At 41.2% G+C, this 18136-nt stretch overlaps 1 protein-coding gene across 17 annotated transcripts in view; it reads right to left on the bottom strand.

Annotated features, from left to right (window-relative positions):
• DTNA (dystrobrevin alpha) overlaps positions 1-18136 on the bottom strand; it is a 222528-nt gene that overhangs the window by 74616 nt on the left and 129776 nt on the right. For all 17 annotated transcript variants that reach the window (XM_039550262.1, XM_039550263.1, XM_010401202.4 and 14 more), the window contains one exon: positions 17056-17136. In XM_039550262.1, coding sequence (XP_039406196.1) covers positions 17056-17136 — 81 coding nt within the window. The remainder of the gene's footprint in view (positions 1-17055; positions 17137-18136) is intronic.

Genomic DNA, 18136 nt, shown 5'->3' with positions numbered 1-18136 from the left:
TAGTAAAAAAAAATTTAAAAAAAATAAAAACAGTCTGTGTGCTTAAGCTTTCTTACCATTAAATGGATCCACTTATACAAAAATTCTCATCTGTTCTATTTCATTGTTTTGTATTACACCTGAACCATGAACTTCACAAGGTTACCTCTCCATTTACTACTAAATGAACATGGAAGAGGAGACTACATTTTATCAAACACAGGAAATGACTAAATTAGGACTCTAACAATAAATTCAAAATTTATCTAACATACAGTAGGTCTAAGTAAATATAAGTTAAACATGTTCAAATGATAGTTAGGACCGAAATCCTCCTTGATGTATTTTCCTTTATTGGTGAATACAGGAAAAACTTTAAAAGAAATATTAATTTAAACTATTTCCAATATTTTACTATACATTTCATGAAGATTTTAGTCCAGAAAGCTCTTACACACATGCTTGAGTTTAAGCATACTTGTACTGTCATTTGAAATCAATGGCACTTGACTGTATGTCAGGTATTTCAGGTGGATTCCATTAAAAGGGAAAGATTTATGCTTCCTTGTCTAACAATCCTAAAAATATTATAAAATATGTTAGACGATTCTTTTTTTCATTAGAATCTATGAACCCATCAAAAATAAGGGTATTGGAGCCATTTGTCATCGCTAAGAAGCCCTGGGAAGTTACTCACATTTTCTGTTTGGATCCCTCTCTCCTGCTGCCAGGCAGGTAACAGAGGACTGCCCGAGGCGTGTTTTTCCTCTAAACTACACCTGTTGGTGGCCAAGCTGCCCCTCAAATCAGTCAGCTGTAGTGTGATCACTGAAAGCTTGACCTGCACACCCCACCACTACGCAGACCAAAGTGCCAGTGATGAAGGCTTGCAGTTTTTTATGCTCCATGGGTACCAAATTATATGAAAAAGGAAGTTTACCAGGGTGTTGCTTCTGCTCAAGCTAAGATGAGGTACTCTTTGGCAGGGTACACTTGGTGACAGCTGTCACTCTACACAGCCAGGGACATCCAGACTACTTATAGCCCAAATATCTGAACCTTTGCTCAGTCTGTACCTGGATATGTCCTGGATATTCCTGTTCCTGCTCCCATGTCTCTCAGGCTTCTCATTTACCTCCCTTGCCCACTGCTACTGCCAGGCAATGTTCATACAGCCCAGTGATTTCCACCACAGCTGGGCACCTGCTAGGCAGCTGGTCCAACTGTTCAGCACCTTCCTTAATGACCTGAATGATGGGACAGAGTACCCTCAGCAGGTCTGCAGGTGACACAAAACCAGGAAGAGTGACTGATAGGCCAGGGCTGGGCTGCCACTAAGAGGAACCTCACTAGCCTGAGAAATACGCCAACAGCAACTTCAGGAAGGGCACCAAATGGAAATACAGAGCACTGAACGTCGAAAGGAAGAACCCCATGTACCAATACAGGCTGGATGCCCACCTGCAATACGCACTGGAAGCAAAGGCAGACAGCATCCTCCCTGGCTGCACTGAGCAGTGTATTGCCAACAGGTGGAAGTGACCCTTCCCCTCGGCTCTGCCTTGCTCACAGCGAAGATCATGAAGGGACTGGAGCATATGGCGAGAGACTGAGAGAGGTGGGACTGCTCAGACTACAGGCAGGCAGGCTCAGGAGGGCTTTACAAGTGTGTATAAACATCTGGCCACCATGATTAGAGGGATGAAGCACCTCTGCTATGAGGAAAGGCAAAGACAGTTGGGACTGCTCAGCCTGGAGAAGACAAGGTTTTGTGGTGACCTAATTGCAGTCTTCCAGTACCTGAAGAGAGCCTTCAAGAGAATTGGAGAGGAACTTTTTACAAGGGTATGTACTGATAAGACAAAGGGGAATGAGTTTAAACTGAGAGTAGGTTTAGATCAGATATGACGAAAAAATTCTTCACTGTCAGGGTGGTGAGGCACTGGAACAAGTAGCCCAGAGAAGTCATGGATGTCCCATTGCTGGCAGTGTTCAAGGCCAGACTGGATGGGGATTTGAGCAACCTCGTCTAGAGAAAGGTATCTCTGCTCATGGCAGAGGGGTTAGAACTAGATGATCTTTAAGGTCCCTTTCAACCCAAGACATTTTATGATTCTATGATCCAGTGTAAGGGGGTAGAGAATATGAAGCCACACTCTTCTCAGGGAAAGGAAAGTGAAAGGACCAAAGGAAACAGGCAAGAATTAAAATACAGAAAAGCGTTTAAATGTAAAGAAAAGATTTTCCCTGTGAGGATTTTCAAACACTGTGATAATGCCCACAAAGGCTGTGGAGTCTCCATCCTTGAAAATAATCAAACCTGAACAAGACAAAACCCCGAGCAATCTGCTGTAGCTGACCCTGTTCTTTCCAGAAGTCCCTGCCAGCCCCAGTGATTCTGTGATATCCTTGTTTAATCATGAACCTATACTGCAAAAACAGTAACTCTTATTGGAAAGGAACCAGTGTTGCCCGCTGACTTTTCTCTAAAATCATTACTCAAGTAAGCTGTGCTCCAAGGCCCTTTCCTAACACGTCATAAATAAAGAAAACACAGAACCTACCCTGAGGCCTCTTGAATGTTTGAGAAAGAGTCCTCCACATCAAGAGGTTTTGTGTGAGGTGTACAGCAGGTCTTCACAGCACTGTGCGTACTCAGGTATTCCCTTTAGCTTTCCCTTGATGGCCAAGGGATTTCAGAGAGAGGCCATGGTTCCCTTTAGTTCCCAGCCAACTGCATGCATTCCTCCTCCTCCTCACCTTTTTGCCTGTGCTGTGAGACTGCACAGGTGTGTGGTACGCACAGACTCAGCAGGAAGCTGGAATAAGGCTATCCACTTCTACCTGCCCATCTCAGTGGCGAGGAGGAGTGCCTGTTAGGAACTGAACATTTAGATCAGCCTACAGAAGCAGCTTTTCCTGAACCCATGGGCATATGGAGTAAGTCAGCTGCATTTGGACTCAGTGGATTCACACACATCACCTGTCCATGTGATGCCACATGGGACAAGTGATGTCCCAGCCAGCAGCAGCTGGGTTGTCTGTGCATGTGCCAGGCAGCTGCACACTGCATGCAGAAAAGACATTCCTGGGGGGGTGCCAAACCTGGCTGCTGGGTGTCTGGAAATCTGCAGGACATGATGTGTACAACTGAGGCACAGAAAATGTAGGGAAAGTTTTAAAGGCTCCCCTGTCTGCATACCTGGGCTGGCATCCCATTATACTCCACCTATGTTGTGCCCAGAAGGTAAAATCAGTTATTCTAAAACCTCCTGGGATTCTCATCACTACAGCACTTTGGTCAAGTGTTACTAATGAGGAATAATCATTAGGCTAACATTACACTGAAATGTGGTCTTTTCACTTTTAATATGGTACCTGACAAATCCACCAATGTGTATGAGTGTGTAAAGATCTCCAGTAAAATGCCTCTCTTACACATTAATTTAATTTACAACAGAAATTCCTTCTTCCCCTGCTGTCAATTCCTGACCATCTTGTCTCACCTATATTTAACCTAAGCCTGAAGGGCTCTCTGTGGGCGGCAGAAGCCATCAGTCTCCCCAGGGAGCAGCACTAATGACAGTCAATTCTGCAAAAGGGAACAGTGGGTGATCCACTCTGAGTGCTGGGCTGGGAAACTGTTGTCATCTACTTGTCACCCAGATGCTGGCAAAGTGTTTTCTTTTTTATAAACGTGCTTTGAAATTATTTATTTGAAATGATGACTGAAGTATGACATATATAAAATGAAATAATAAAAAAATCTAACTCTAAGCTTCTTAGTATTTTGATGAAAACCAGGAAAGAATTAAAACTCTGCCCTGTTGCTAAGAAGTCAACAACAATGGTTTAAGTCCATTGATTACACATAATTTTCTTATTTTAAGAGTTAAGCAAATAGCAGAACTGTGGCTATATGTATTCCACAGTCAGAAACTTTATAATCACCCCCTCTGCAGAAGACAATGGTATTTCTAGACAGTGTCTCTATTTTCTTGTGATCCCACTATAAAACTATTTTAATAACAACAGCTTTACTTGTGGCACTGTGTGATCAGACCTCAGTCTGACTTAATAGTTCTTTCAAAAGGGTTTTGCAAGTGTCAGCTTTTAAATAGCTAAAGAACTCACGAGGTAACAAGACTTGGTCAATAGATATGTACGATATACAACAGCTTTCTCATTTCTCTTAAAAAAGATCTGTTTGCCTTACATTTGAGTTCTCAGATCAATCTGTAAAATATAGAACTGGCGAACCTGACAGTGCATACAGCAACCAAATCATGGAGACTTTCAAAAAATGTTTCCAGAGGAGAATCAGAAGCCACGTCTAACCCTCCTACTTCGGAGATAAAAGCAGAAGTTCAGAAATGCCTGAACATACGCGGAGGAAGCCACAGGGCGAGAGGCTGGCACAGCTCAGATGGTGTGCAAGAACGCAAGACACACGGGCTGAGATCTGCGGCAGCCGGCGGGACACGCGGCACGGGCTCCCGGCGGCCGCGCTCCTCGCCACAGGATGGCACTACTGGGTGGATTTTAAACGCAGCCACGCTCGCTCCAGCGTTTTAACTCTCTCCTGGCACAATGCCAAGCGAGACAGCGCCAATCAAAGGCGGTGCATCCCCACCGCTGTCCCCCGAGAACGGCCTTGTCTCGTATTTAGCCGAAGCAAGGCTGTGTGCGTGGATTTTCGGCTGTGTGGATGTCCTGTACCGGCGATCACACGTGGCAGGCAAACAATGCCAAACCCGTGCGGTGGAAAACGCACAATGTCTTGGTGTTGGATGCCCTTATTACAGTGATAACATCTTCTCCAGCAGTATGCTTCTTCAAATGCCAAGTCTGACTTATACCACATCTTTCTTTCATCAATAATTTCCTTTTTTCCCTCTGATAGAACTGCTGCCAGCTCCATCCACTCCCCATGCCACAAGAGGACTACAGCTTGCTTGGCACTGTTACCAGCCAAAAGCAAGTGTAGAGTGAATGCAAATGTTAACAAATTGGGTTATTTACGTTTTTCATTAATTTTGAAGCAGTGCACGTTACCAGCTTAAGGATATAGGGTATTATCCCCAATCCTGTATTAACTGCTCTTTCCTTTAAAAAACAGCTTGTGATAAGGGAAAATGCAATTTAACAGTTCTTTACAATAATTTCTTACCTAATAGCTATAGAAAACAAGTTGAGATTACATTATCAACCTTTAAGGTTCAACCATATCACAAAGGTCAATGAAAAAGAATGAACATCTATTACACATTTAGAACTGCTTGAAAACAAAAGCTCTCCTTGGCATATATCCTCTTTTTCAGAGTGTGATCCATGGTTACTTTGTTTTCTGTAACATTATTTTTTAAATAATTTAGGTTTGGCCAGACTGTAAACAGCAACACAAGGTACAGACTACTAATGAAAGATGAATTGTTCACTTTCTTGAATATAGAAGATGTGGTATTTTACATATATGCAAATTCTTAACCTGATCCTTATTCTATTAATTTAAATATTTTCTTATGTAATGTGGACTGAATTTGACCCGTAACATTTTCATCAATTAAAAATAATTAGAGAAATTCTTAAGCTGAACTTAATGCTTGGGTAAACAGTCTGATACCACAACTGCATTTTTCATCCCCAGAGCAGAAGAGACGTACTAAAGACTATTAGCCATATGCTTCTCTCTTACGAAGAGTTTGGTTCAGTCCAGAGGGTTTCTGGGAAAAATCCGAGTACCAACTTCAGCTGTTGAGAGTGAGAGCACTGCTGTGAAGGAGGACAATTCATGTGACACACAGGATTATAGTGAAAAAGCATCTTCTGCCTGAAGTCATAATGACAGTTCAGGCCTTTTGCTGAGATTGGTAATCAAGTTGCTAATTACTGTCATAGGTTCAAGTTTTCATAGGTATTTAATCATGTATTCCATTTGACAACAACGCAATTTATTTGCCCCAAAATCTTCTGGGATATGACCCATAATCAGGTTGAAAAGAGGGAAAAATGGATCCTGGTATCTGGAATATTCATTTTTGGGGTATCAATTTCATTTGAGTAGACAGCATCCTATTCAGAGAAACTATACATAATATTTAACTGAACTCTGGCTTTGTGCTCACACAATCTTTCCAGATTTTCTCTCCTGACATTACCCATATTCAAAGCAATGCCTTCTGCAAGAGTGGGTCAGTGCTCTACTTCCCCAGCTGATTCCCTCAGTAACCAGGACTCCCAGACCAGAAGGCAACTGCAGTGTCTCCCCTTAAAATACCATGCTCTAAAACTTCACATCTCTTGAGGAAATAAGGACTAGGCAAAGGAGAAAAGCTCCAGTTGATACAAACAAAGCTTGACAATCAGCAACACTGAGAAAGGCAACAAGACTGCACAATGTGCAATGACAGATAAACGAGATTTAGGTGAAGTTTCGCACATCCATCCTTCCCCCTGTGTGATAGAAGCTCTTTAATGATGTTGTTAGGGCCCCTAGATGGAGTAAGAGTCTCAATGTACATGGCCACTTATCTGTCATCCTGTATTTTACACATGCAGTCCTTGAAGATATCCTGCAAATCCAAGACAAAATAAAGAGTTTCAAGGCAAAATATAGATGAATGAACTGTGGAAAATTAAACTCAGGGAAGATCAGGACCTTTACAAGAGATGCAGTATGATACTACTGTCAACTTCATTTATCAGAAATTGAGTTCAACCTCCTCAAACAATACACACTGAGAGACTGATTCATTCTTTCCTTTGTGGCATAGTGATGTCAGTGAGTTCAAATGAGTTACTTTCAATTTACTCCCTGTCAGGAAAGGAGACATCTGTCTATCCATCCACATGGACCAAAGAAAAGGCTGAGCAGACAGAGAACTTCTGTGGAATTAGCCCACGCTTTTCTTGGTAAAGGGCCAAATATCCTGCTAGAAAACCTCTGCAGCCAAAAATAGTATCACAGATACAACTCAGTCTGAATTCAGCCTGGGAATGCCTTGATTCAGCACAAGGAAAATGCCTCTGTAAAGCCATTGTACATCACAAACATTAATGCCAGGAAGCTTAATGTTCATTGTATAGAGACACAGAACTGTATTAATAACAATACCCACTGAGGACATTATATTGTGCAGTCTCTTCACACTTACAAAAGCAGGAAATTATTTTTATGGCCAACATCTTCTGTTTGCACAATTTGTCCTACCATACCAGATACTTGCTGCATGAAATCTTCCACTAAGACTTATGGAAAATAAAACTAGATGCAGTAAAATAGGATATAAGAGCTAAGTTAAAGCTTCTCTCTGAATATTCTGGGTGTTATGAAGTTGATCTATATTACTAGAGTAACACAGACTTGACTTTTGATGTAACTGAAAACAAATGAGCATGGAAAAAACCACTCTTCAGGAACTACCAGAGAAGAGAATTATAATAAAAATGACATCAGGTCCCACATTCTTACTTCCCTTCTAGGGACTATTTGCTATCTTCACCCTGAAGAAGCCCATAATCGCTGAGAACATTCACCACTGGCTGTGGCTGGCTCCACCAGTGGGCTTATTTGTAAAAGTTACTGGAGACAGGAATGAGGAATGGCTGGAGACAGGTAGGACTTTCTGTGTGAGGTTGTGATGGAGACCACTGTTTAGGCAGGAAGATGGCGCAGACTGTGGTTAAGGTGGAGGAAAGCTCCGTAGTGCCTACTTGTTCTCCTGAGCCGACTGACAGCTTAGAAACCAGGACAGGGCATAAAAAGTTGAGCAAAATACCCAACTTGGCAGATGCAATGAAGAAGGAGCTCAAAACATCAGGAGGAATTTCTTCACTGGAAGGGTTGTTAAGCTTTGGAACAGGCTGCCCAGGGAGTTAGCTGGGGGAGTCATCACCCCTGGAGGTGTTCAAGAAATACCTGGACATGGTACTAAGTGCTGTGGTCTAGTTGACAAGGTGGTGATGGGTCAAAGGTTGGACTTGATGATCTTGGAGGTCTTCTCCAATCTACATAATTCTGTGATTCTGTGAATGCAATGCTACAATACACATATTGGGCAAAATAGTTGAGCTTATCCTGTCAGGAATCTGCAAGGACATAAAAACAATCCCTTAGTCTCTACAGAAAACATGTATGTATGCACTGAGCTCATGTATGACTCCTCAAGAATAACTGCTTTGAGTCCGGAATGGAGATGCGGGGCTTCAAGATGCAGGTCCTTAGGAACAAAGGACCATGATCACCAAACTCACTGGTAACTGCTCCAAAGATGACTTGTTACTTCTTTTCCCCCTTTCCACATAAACAGGATGTCATACAGAAAAACCCCTGAGAGAATGACCCAAATGTGACAGGCATTATGTCACACTGCTTAATGCACTCTGACACATTATGGAGGTGCTCACTCATGTGACATTGGGGCAGACCCAGCAAAATACCCAAACAGGATGGATCAGAACAGCCCAAGGAAAGGGAACAAAGGCTCAAGTCTAAGAGAGAGTTTGCCTGAAAAAATGTTCTTGGAACCAAGAGGATAACAAGAAAAGAGAGAGCAGACAAGAGAATGAAGGTTGCAGAGAAGTCAGAGATAAAGCAAATGCCACAGATAATGACATGAAGCTGAAGAAGGGACAGGGAAATAATGAAGGTGACTTACAAACAGCACCACATTGAGGGGAAAAACATGAGGGTGAAGGAAGAAAAAGCTGTCATGCGAAGAATAAGAAGATACAGTGATTCTGTGATCACGAAGGTATTGGTTTGTTTCCATCAAACAGTATGTCTACACACATTTTGCAATTTTTAGACTGTCCACAAGATTACCAAAATAATAACAATAACAACAACAACAACAACAATAAATAAAAGTAATAATTTATTTTCTTCTGTTTTAATTGTTTATTAGGAGGTCCAATGTGAAATAGGATAAAAAACTTTCTGAATTGGGTTAACTAAGCCAAAGGCTGCCAGACAAAGGTGAGTGATGCCTATCACGAGCAGCAGATGTTCAGAGACATGAGCAGGAACGGAACAGACTGTCCAACATTACACGTTCATCAGGAAAGCCATCAGAAATAGCACAGTGAATGGCAGTCTTCACAGAGTTCAGGAAGTCAGTAAGAAGAGATTTTCAGCTATGATCCAATTACAAAAGCTGTCTGCATTCAGGCAGAGCTGCGCCACTTGCGTAGCAGAGGGCAGCATGTAGGTATACTGTTGCAGCGGGGATTACTGCAACAAGCATATTTCAAACCAGGAGTCCCGTGGAAACGAAGTATATATGGACAGATTCGTGGTAGATGTTTCAGAGATGTTTATTTCTCCAGCCGCATGGCCGGGGCTCAGCTCAGGAACTCCGTAGTCACGGGACCCCAGGGTCCTTGGCGTTATCAGGGAACACAAACCAACCAGTAGGGAACAAAGGTGACCAGGGAGCAGGGAAACCCCGTGTCTCCCCCCCAGGGCCCATCTCCCAGGGCTCCATGGCAGGGGGAGGGACCCCAACAGTATACTTGTGACATGACCTAGGCCACATGTCTGTCACCTTTGGACTTAAAGAAAGCCAAATCAGTCATTTTCCTCTTTAAAGGACAAAATAGTATTAGCTGAAAATCTTCTGCAACTCCTGTTTTCAACAGGAGCCACTTGGGATCATGGGTGTGTTTGAAAAATCAATCTCTAAGCAACTGAAAATGTAAGAGTTTTAAGGTAGATATCCATGTTTCACTCCTTTTGACATTAAAATTAATTCCAAATATCCACTAATAGTTCTTGTCTCAGTCTTGTAAGAGACAGACTTGCAGTGGCAGCCTTTAAAAAATACTCAGGGACACCTGAGATAACACAACCCTCTTACATAAAAAGAGTACACTTCATGCTAACACTGAAGAAAAAGCTGAACAGCAGTCCCTCAATGAACATGCCAAATATACAGGTTATATGCCAGCTCTCTAACAGCTATTATGATTGTCAAGCATATTAATAAACTTTTACAGTTGAAAGGAAAAGAAAATCTGAACCTATTTTCAGGATATTGTGCTCTGAGTGAACACTTACAGACTAAGGATTTGTCTGCAGGGAATATGCTAAATCAAGCCCTTTTGAACTTTTGATTAAATAATTGATGCATAATGCAGAATGTATAATATATGCATCCTTTCTCCATAGTTGCCTGGAAACCCATATGGAACAGTACTAGCAATTCCAGAAGCATTTAGTCTCTAAGTCGTTGGTGAAGACAAAGGAACAAAAAAGTTTTTTAAATCATTAACTCATCTCTCTTTCCATTCTTCAAATACTGCAGGATACCAGAATTAGTAACTTACACAATGGTATCATGACTCTTGTAATACAGAGTGGCTTTTTTTTAAAGCTGTATCTCTTGGAGCCCAGTGAATAATGTCATTCACTGTAAGGGAACTTGTAAGACTCAGCTTTTGTTAAAATAGAAAACAAAGAACACAACTAATATTTCCAGCCTCTACCTTTATGTAATTGTAATAAGCCAATCATATAATATCCAAGGTGGTCAACAGAGAAGAACAAAAGTAAGAATGCAAAATGGTGATTTTCTTTCCAAATTATAGGATTTTAAGCAAATCTCATGAAAGACTGATCACTCAGGGTTTAGAAGAATATGAGAATCCCATGATCACAAATTCAAGAGGCAGATTGTTTCAAATTGCAGCCAAGAAGACCTTTTGCACTTCTCAAGTAGGCAACACTGCTTGTCATTCAGTTTGATTGCTCTGTGACCCAGCCTGAAACTATCTTGTGCTTTATTGCTTCCAAGATGAAATGAAAAAACAGGATAAAACCCAACAATGAGAACAGAGCACTAACCGTGGAAACCTACAGTGATGAAGGACTAAATTATTTAATCTACAAAATTCTGTAATCATCATAATTGGTGGCTCTGTTTCTGATAGTCATCCTGAGAAAAAGAAGGGCAAGCACAAAACTGCATGGGCTAATCAGTTCTTGAGATGTAAAAGGCAGGATAGTGACAGTGAATACCTCCTGCCATGGCAGGGATCTTCATGGGATTCTTGCACCTTTGCACATTTGTTGTGCACTCTATTTCACATTTGAGAAAATCAATACTCACTGAGTCAAAGGACGAATGTCTTTATACTACACTGGCAAGAGGTCTAGTTTGAGTAAAGAGAAGCAGTTACATGGTCCTACATCAATCAGCATGTAAAGATGAAAGATTTGGTGGTTAAACATCAACAGGAGAGACTAGAACACTTGTGAGTATCTTCTAGCTTTGTGTTTAGGGAACTCTTTTGGATATGTAAGATCAACGCAGATTTTCTCGTGCAGAAGAGGAAGTTGAACTTGGATGTCCTGTAAACTTCCTCAGCCACTGGATAACACAAAGGTCCCAGCACCATTTCCAGTGTGGAATCAAGACTTGCTTATCCTTTCCTTTTACTACAAGTACCAGATACTGAGTCTTTTCATTTTATGGTGAATGGCATGTTGAATGGGATGGGATAAAATGATATTTTAAGTGTCAGCCCAGCATAGAAAAAATACAGTCAAACCCCAAACCCCAGCAATTTTGTTTAGGTTAAATCAAATAATTTTTTAAAAATTGCTTGCCATCATGATGAGGGCCAGTAGCTCATTCAGGCTGATCTCATCTCATACCCAGACTGCCACTTTCTAGGACAAACCCGTTTTCAGCAGCTTGCTGTAGCATTACAGGAGGTCTAAGAGTACAGACAGAAAAGAGCTTTAAGAAAAGCATCTAAAAATAATGTATTTACAATAACTGTCATTCATTTTCACCAGGAAATTACTACATTTCAGGAGGGGAGAAATTATCCTAACTTAAAACAAATGTAAAAATGCAGATCAGATCAGGCAAGCACCCAAAAGCATGTACGGAGATTAGGCTGACATGCCCATGTGCCTCAGCTGTGACTACACAAGCCCAGAGGAAGTACAACAAAGAGCAGGTCGGAGGGTGAGGAGACTGCCTCGGACATACATAAGGTTTCCATCACAGTCATGGCAGCTGTGCTCCCCATATGGAAACAGCTGTACTACAACCTGGATAGGCCAAAAGAATTAAAAAAAAATAAAAATCACTCACACAGAACAATATTAAAGGGAGAAACAAAGACACCAACACCCTAAGGTGCTGAGATTAAACTGCTGGAAAAACAAGCTCCCTTTTTGTCTGCATTAATTAAGCCACATGTTACAATCACCAGCACAGCTTTTGATTCACACTTTCAGCTGTCAATGATTTATTCTGATCTAGGGAAATCAGCAAGATCTGCTTTTGCAGCCACAGTCACAGAATGATCTCACAACACATTTAGGATAGTTCATCAAGGACAGCAGTAGTTTTCCAGCCACACAGTTCTGTATTAGTGAGTGATGTTTAATGGTATAATGGTTTTGATTACGATATGTTGTTATGTCCTACTCCTGGCTGCCATCATACCCCAGAAGGAATTTGCATGTGAACATGGTATTTCATCTCAGCATGTTAATAAATTCACTGAGAACCAAGTACTAAAATAAATCAACTGCACAATGATCACTGGGAATAACTATAAACTGTGGGTTTTGGCAGTTCCCAGATACTGGTGAATGTCCAGAGATCTGTCTAACTGCTGTCATTGTTCTTTCATCCTTGTTTTAGGAAAGCCTATGATGCTTCTGTGCCTGGATGCCATGGATAAACAGCAGCAAATTAACCTTGCCAAGACAGCATTTTCCTGGCAGTAAGGGGAGCTGAGCTGGAGTTATGTTTGCTGAGAATGTACTGAGGTGCTCCAAAACCTGCTCCAATGCACTGGAAGTGAAATAAAGGACAATACTCTCCTGTTTGACTTGGTCAGAGCAACATTGGTTCATAGGTTTTTCAAGTTCTGTGATTGTTTCAGACCTCATGGTGCTCACCTGTAGTTTTTCCATCTCCCTCCCTGATGCTTGCAGTGTGCATTATCTAGGACCTCCTTTAAAGCACATTTAGAAAATTTTTATGATAAATTCAGCTATTCCTATTTGGTGCATTTTGTACAGGCCAGACTGGAATAAACACATGGCATGTTTGATCAGGTTCCTGTACCTGCTTCCTACCTGCTTTTATTACCCCAAATAATGAAATTTAACCTCAGACAATTAGGGTGCTACTGTTTCTGAGACTATATCCAATACCATCCACCAGTAAAGCGGCCACAGTCAGCTCACACACTCCTGGCTTTACAGTCTGGGATTTTAAGATGACGTAATCACCAGCAATATGTTCTCCAGGGTCCATCTATCCACAACTCTTTGCATTCCTTTGGAATCATTCATGTCCAAATCTCAACATTTTCACAAGACTTCTTTAGTATTTATTTGATTTTTTTTCTTTCTTTTTTTTTTCCAGAAGAGGCACCTATGTCTTGTGCTGGTATTTATAACTCAGGGAAGACTATTGCTATTGCAACAGGTCTATTGTTACAGGAGTTCTGTAAAGCAATCAGCAAGTAGCCTGCAATTATCTCTTTCTATACCCACCACATCCTCAAAAGTACCTACATTACCCACAGAGTTTCTCTTTTCATTATTTCCAATTTTAGAAATTGTCAGCAGAAATAAGAAGCATAAAATTATTTTATATTCATGCTGAATTAACAAGGTTTCCCAGCTTTTAGGATTTCTGCATTCAGAATGTCGTGTGTCTCCTGCTTTTGGGATTTTTGTCACATATTGCATCCCACATTTGGGCACTAAGCAGATTCATAGGTGTGGCAACAATAATTTGTAAATGTTATTATTATTTATTTGCAGGGTTAACTTAGGTAAAGAGGAATGCTTAAATTTGCAGGAATTTTTCTTTGAAAGATAACAGAGGTTTTTCAAATTTATCTACTTTTTTTTCCCCGAGTCCTTACAAAGAATTTCTTGCTTTTCTGAAGAACGAGGCTGAACTGGATTAAATTCTATCCTGTTTGACAAATAATTGCAATGACCGATAATGACTTTTCACACTTTGATGACTGTATTTAAACTGTCGCTTTAGAATGCTCAGAGACATTTTTGTAAAAGAAATACTTTCCACACACAGAATATTTCCCCAAAGTTTTATAGAATTATCAGAAGGACATATATTTGCAATTTTGAAGACTGTTGGCTAAATATCTGCAAAGAAATCTTCTTCTTATGAAAATGAAATAATTTCACAGAGCAAATTATTTGATCAATAGTGTTAGTACTCAAGGTGCAACATATATATTCTGGTAAAAGGTGATAAACTGTCACATTCTCTATCATTTTTGCCCAGATGATTTACCTAGTTTCAGGAGAAACTCTGCAAGAGAGAACAGCTCTTAGAATATGATTTTTGCCCACTGCATACTGCCTACTTTGCCAGTAAGAACCCAGCCTGCTGCTGAAGGTTTCAGCAAAAAACTGCTTTTGTACTGAGAGAAGAATTCACAAAGGAAGGCCAGGAGATGAACCTGTGTCTGCGTCTGCATTAAAGGCAGCAGAAACAAACAGTGCACTGTGTGTGATAAGTGTAGCTGCCTGTTAAACGATATCCCATGACTGCCTATGCTAATGGGCACCTCTGGGTAAAAAAGATGGTGCTAATGAAGCCTCTGCTTGCTTTCCTTGGAACAAACACTTCTGGCATTCAAAGCAGCTCTCTGCTTCCATCCTTATACACTTTCAGACTGTAGCCAAGAGCAGTTCTCTGCAATTTATTAAATTAGCTCTTTAAAAGAACCCCTCAAATACAGTCTTTTCAAGCAATTTTTCCCTAATAAGTCTGGGCCAGTGTGCCAGGGCAGGGCAGGAGAGCACAGCTGAAAGAAGACAAGGATGGCTTGAGTGACAGGAGGTGCTATGCACTGGGAGTGGAGCAGAGCTGACTTTGAGCTTTTTCTTGTTATATTCTACCCTAAATGAAGCAGCTCAGATGCAGCAGAAAGGTTTTTTCCCTGTGAACTCTTTTTTTTTTTTTTTTGTCTCGCAAACTTACTGTTGGGTGGTGCAAAATGACAATTTCTGTAGGGCAAAAAAATCCCCCAAAACAGTAGGTGACATGATCCAGAGGTCTGATATTAACCATTTCAAGGGCAGTGCTCAGTTCAGTGGCTGTATGTTTAGCAGCTCTTTCTTGGACAGCCATTGCTTGAATACCTGTCAGGTGAATGAATGACTTTTTTTCCCAGTGATAAGAGAAACCCATCTGGGAGAGCAGCAGTCTACCCGGAACAACCAGAAGAATCCTGTACTTGATGGTGGAAATACACACACAATCCAGCTTGTTCCAGAGCAAGAAGCATTATTCCTTAAGTTGCACAGAACCTAATTCTTAGGGTGACATTTTAAATTTCTCCTTTTTTTTTTTTTTCCCTTCAGAAGAGATTGATACAGTATAAATCTTGAAACAAGATCAGCAAATTACTCCTCCTAGGTTATCAATGGAGACCAGAAGGTAAGGCCTGTCCATGAGTGACTTGGCACAAGCTGGCAAACTGCAGGGCATCTGCACTAATTCTTTATGAAGAGAACCAACAGTTCCACAAAAGCAGATTGCAATTGATAAATAAGAGGCACAAAATTAAGACTAACAACCAGTGCATTTTCAGCCAGCCAGACACTCCCAGCAGTGAGGCTACTGTTAGCCCTTAGGTTTTTTTCATTTGCTCTGCATGCAGGTGCATACATACTTTGCTATCACTGTCCAATTAATTGGATACTTTTGTCACCTCAGACTACTGTATTCTGTTACCATGAAAATGAAGTGAAAATGTTATCCTCCTAAGCATAAGATTTAAAAAACTAAACAACTCAATGCAACATAATAGTGTCTTTCAACCCATTTTCTCCTGAATGGGAGAAGCCAGCTGCCAGGCAGGTACTAAACTCCCCCTGGGTTTTGTGTCTGGCAGACTGTTCATAATGTGATACCAAACCTTCAATTCATACTTCAGCTAAGGACATATTAAAAATACGAAAAGTGTGCTATGGAAGTGATTAAACTATCAGCTCTGTGGCTAATAACAGAGTAAACACTCTCCAAAATATTTTCCATCACAACTTGGGCTCTCCAGTATGTTTGGACAGCATAAGCTAAACATTTCTGTAACACAGACAGATGTAACCCCAAAACAAGGAACTTAAGAGGGTGGTAAATTTTTATTTACAGTGAGAATTTTTTAACATACTTACCACTGTGTGTAGCACAAGCACAGCCAGGTTATCATTCTAGTCTATATATGAGGACTAAAACCCACTTGTTTTCTCTGCATTGGTCCTCTCCCTACCGCTACTGCTGGTAAGAGTTCCCTTGGTTAGGGTTTTTTTTAACTTGGTGTGGAAAGGTCTGATAAACCACATATACCCAAACCTGCCCTTCTAAGTATTTGCATACTATTTTGAATGGAGAAGAAGCACATGGAGATACACTCCATTACAAATTTAATATGTATTTCCCCTTTAAAGTTCACAGCACATGACTGTGCTAATAGGAAATGCAGCCGTAAAGGAAAAAAGACTGAATCTCAGAAGAAAAGTTAAAAAAAGTCACTAATCAAGTGGGAAATTTCTCAATAAAACCTAGAGGGAGTAAGACAGATATGCAGAGATTACAAGCAGGTTCAGTCTCTCAGAAGAGCTGTTGTGTAGCTGGCCTTCTGGAAATAAAGGGGTCTGACCAACATTGCACCTACTTTGCTGCACCCTAAATAGAAGGGGACTGGAACCACCATTTTTTTCTCACAGAGCTGCTATAAAAGCATTCAATTTGCAGGGCCGTGCTGGAACCCACAAATGCTATTCACAAGAAAATTGGAGAATGCAGTTAACATACTTACTAATTAATAAGGATACAGGCCTGTATCCTGACCCACCTTTCTATGACTGAGTCACTGGCGTATTTGAGGCAAGTTCCTTATGAAAACAGGTTAATATCTGAAGTCTGCCCAGGCACTCTGATTAGTGTCCTTTGCAATGCCTGATCACACAGTCCCAGTTTGTCAGTGGTATGAAGGACAGACTAGGGAGTGCAGTGGAAAGCTTACAATAATGGTAGGTAAAAGAAGTGCTGGCATACTTACAGTTGCATTTCTTCTGAACAAATCTAAGCTTGCATGCTGTTCGGTAGGTGGACAAACGGATGCGATCCAGATCCTGAGCCCCTAGTGGAAGAGAATAACGGTGACATTTGTATGGAATATGACCTGTGCGTATCTTTGCTAGCAGGGAAGCCAGAGAACAAAGAGGACACATGAGCTGCCTCTGCTTAACAATTTTCAAGGCTCTCTCCTTTGCAGAGAGAGTAGAGAGGAGTGAGGAGTAAGAAGGGGGATGTCAGGAGCTACAGTGTTAAAAGAATTTTATAAAGGAAGGCAAGGAATAGTCAGCCCACTGTGTCTGTCACTTTGAAGAACAATCTGGTCAAGCTGCAGGCTAAAAGACACACTGGCCAAGCTCCAACAGCAGGGAAAACCTCAGTGAATTTTAATATTTAACAAAAAAAGCTCATAACAAATATCTTTAGCCAACATGCCATATCAGAACAAGGTATTGCCAGCAAACCAAATCAGAAAACATACCGTGCTGTAACTTAAGGCAATCTGCAGAAGGGGGCAATGACAATGCAAGGGGTGTGAGGCCTTTCTCCATTTTCTGGATGTATGTTCTCTGCAACAGAGACCTCTGAGGGTCAGCTGTATGCTCCACACAAAGCTTGGCCCTGGCTGCTGCAACTTAAGATCCCGTAACATTTCCAAATCAGCTGTCCAGGAGATGGGAACAAACTAAGTGGCAGCTACCTCACATACAAGGACAGTACACAGAGGCCAGTGTGGGGGCAGAACCTGGCACAGTGTCCAACAAACTCATCCAAACAAGGCACAGTCAGGATGTAAGAGGAGTGGAATACAGCCCTGCTTTTACACAAGCTTCCTAAATACTTTAAGATTTCTCAGCTGAACTGCTGCCATATGTTGGCATCTGTAGCAGGATACTCTGTGGAAGTGGGGGTAGAACAGCTCAAATTTTCTCCTATTTACAGAACTATCAGTGATGGATGGAGAAGGTGGACCATGCTGCTCTTGGTGTTCAGGAATGCTGAGACCAGCCTGACTCCACAATCTCAAAGCTAAACCTTCTGAGGACATGAAAAACAGTCTTGCC

The sequence above is a fragment of the Corvus cornix genome, chromosome 2, assembly GCF_000738735.6.
Source record: "Corvus cornix cornix isolate S_Up_H32 chromosome 2, ASM73873v5, whole genome shotgun sequence".
Lineage (NCBI taxonomy): Eukaryota > Metazoa > Chordata > Aves > Passeriformes > Corvidae > Corvus > Corvus cornix.
Note: the sequence above shows the minus strand (reverse complement) of the source record. Positions and strands in the feature narration are given on the sequence as shown.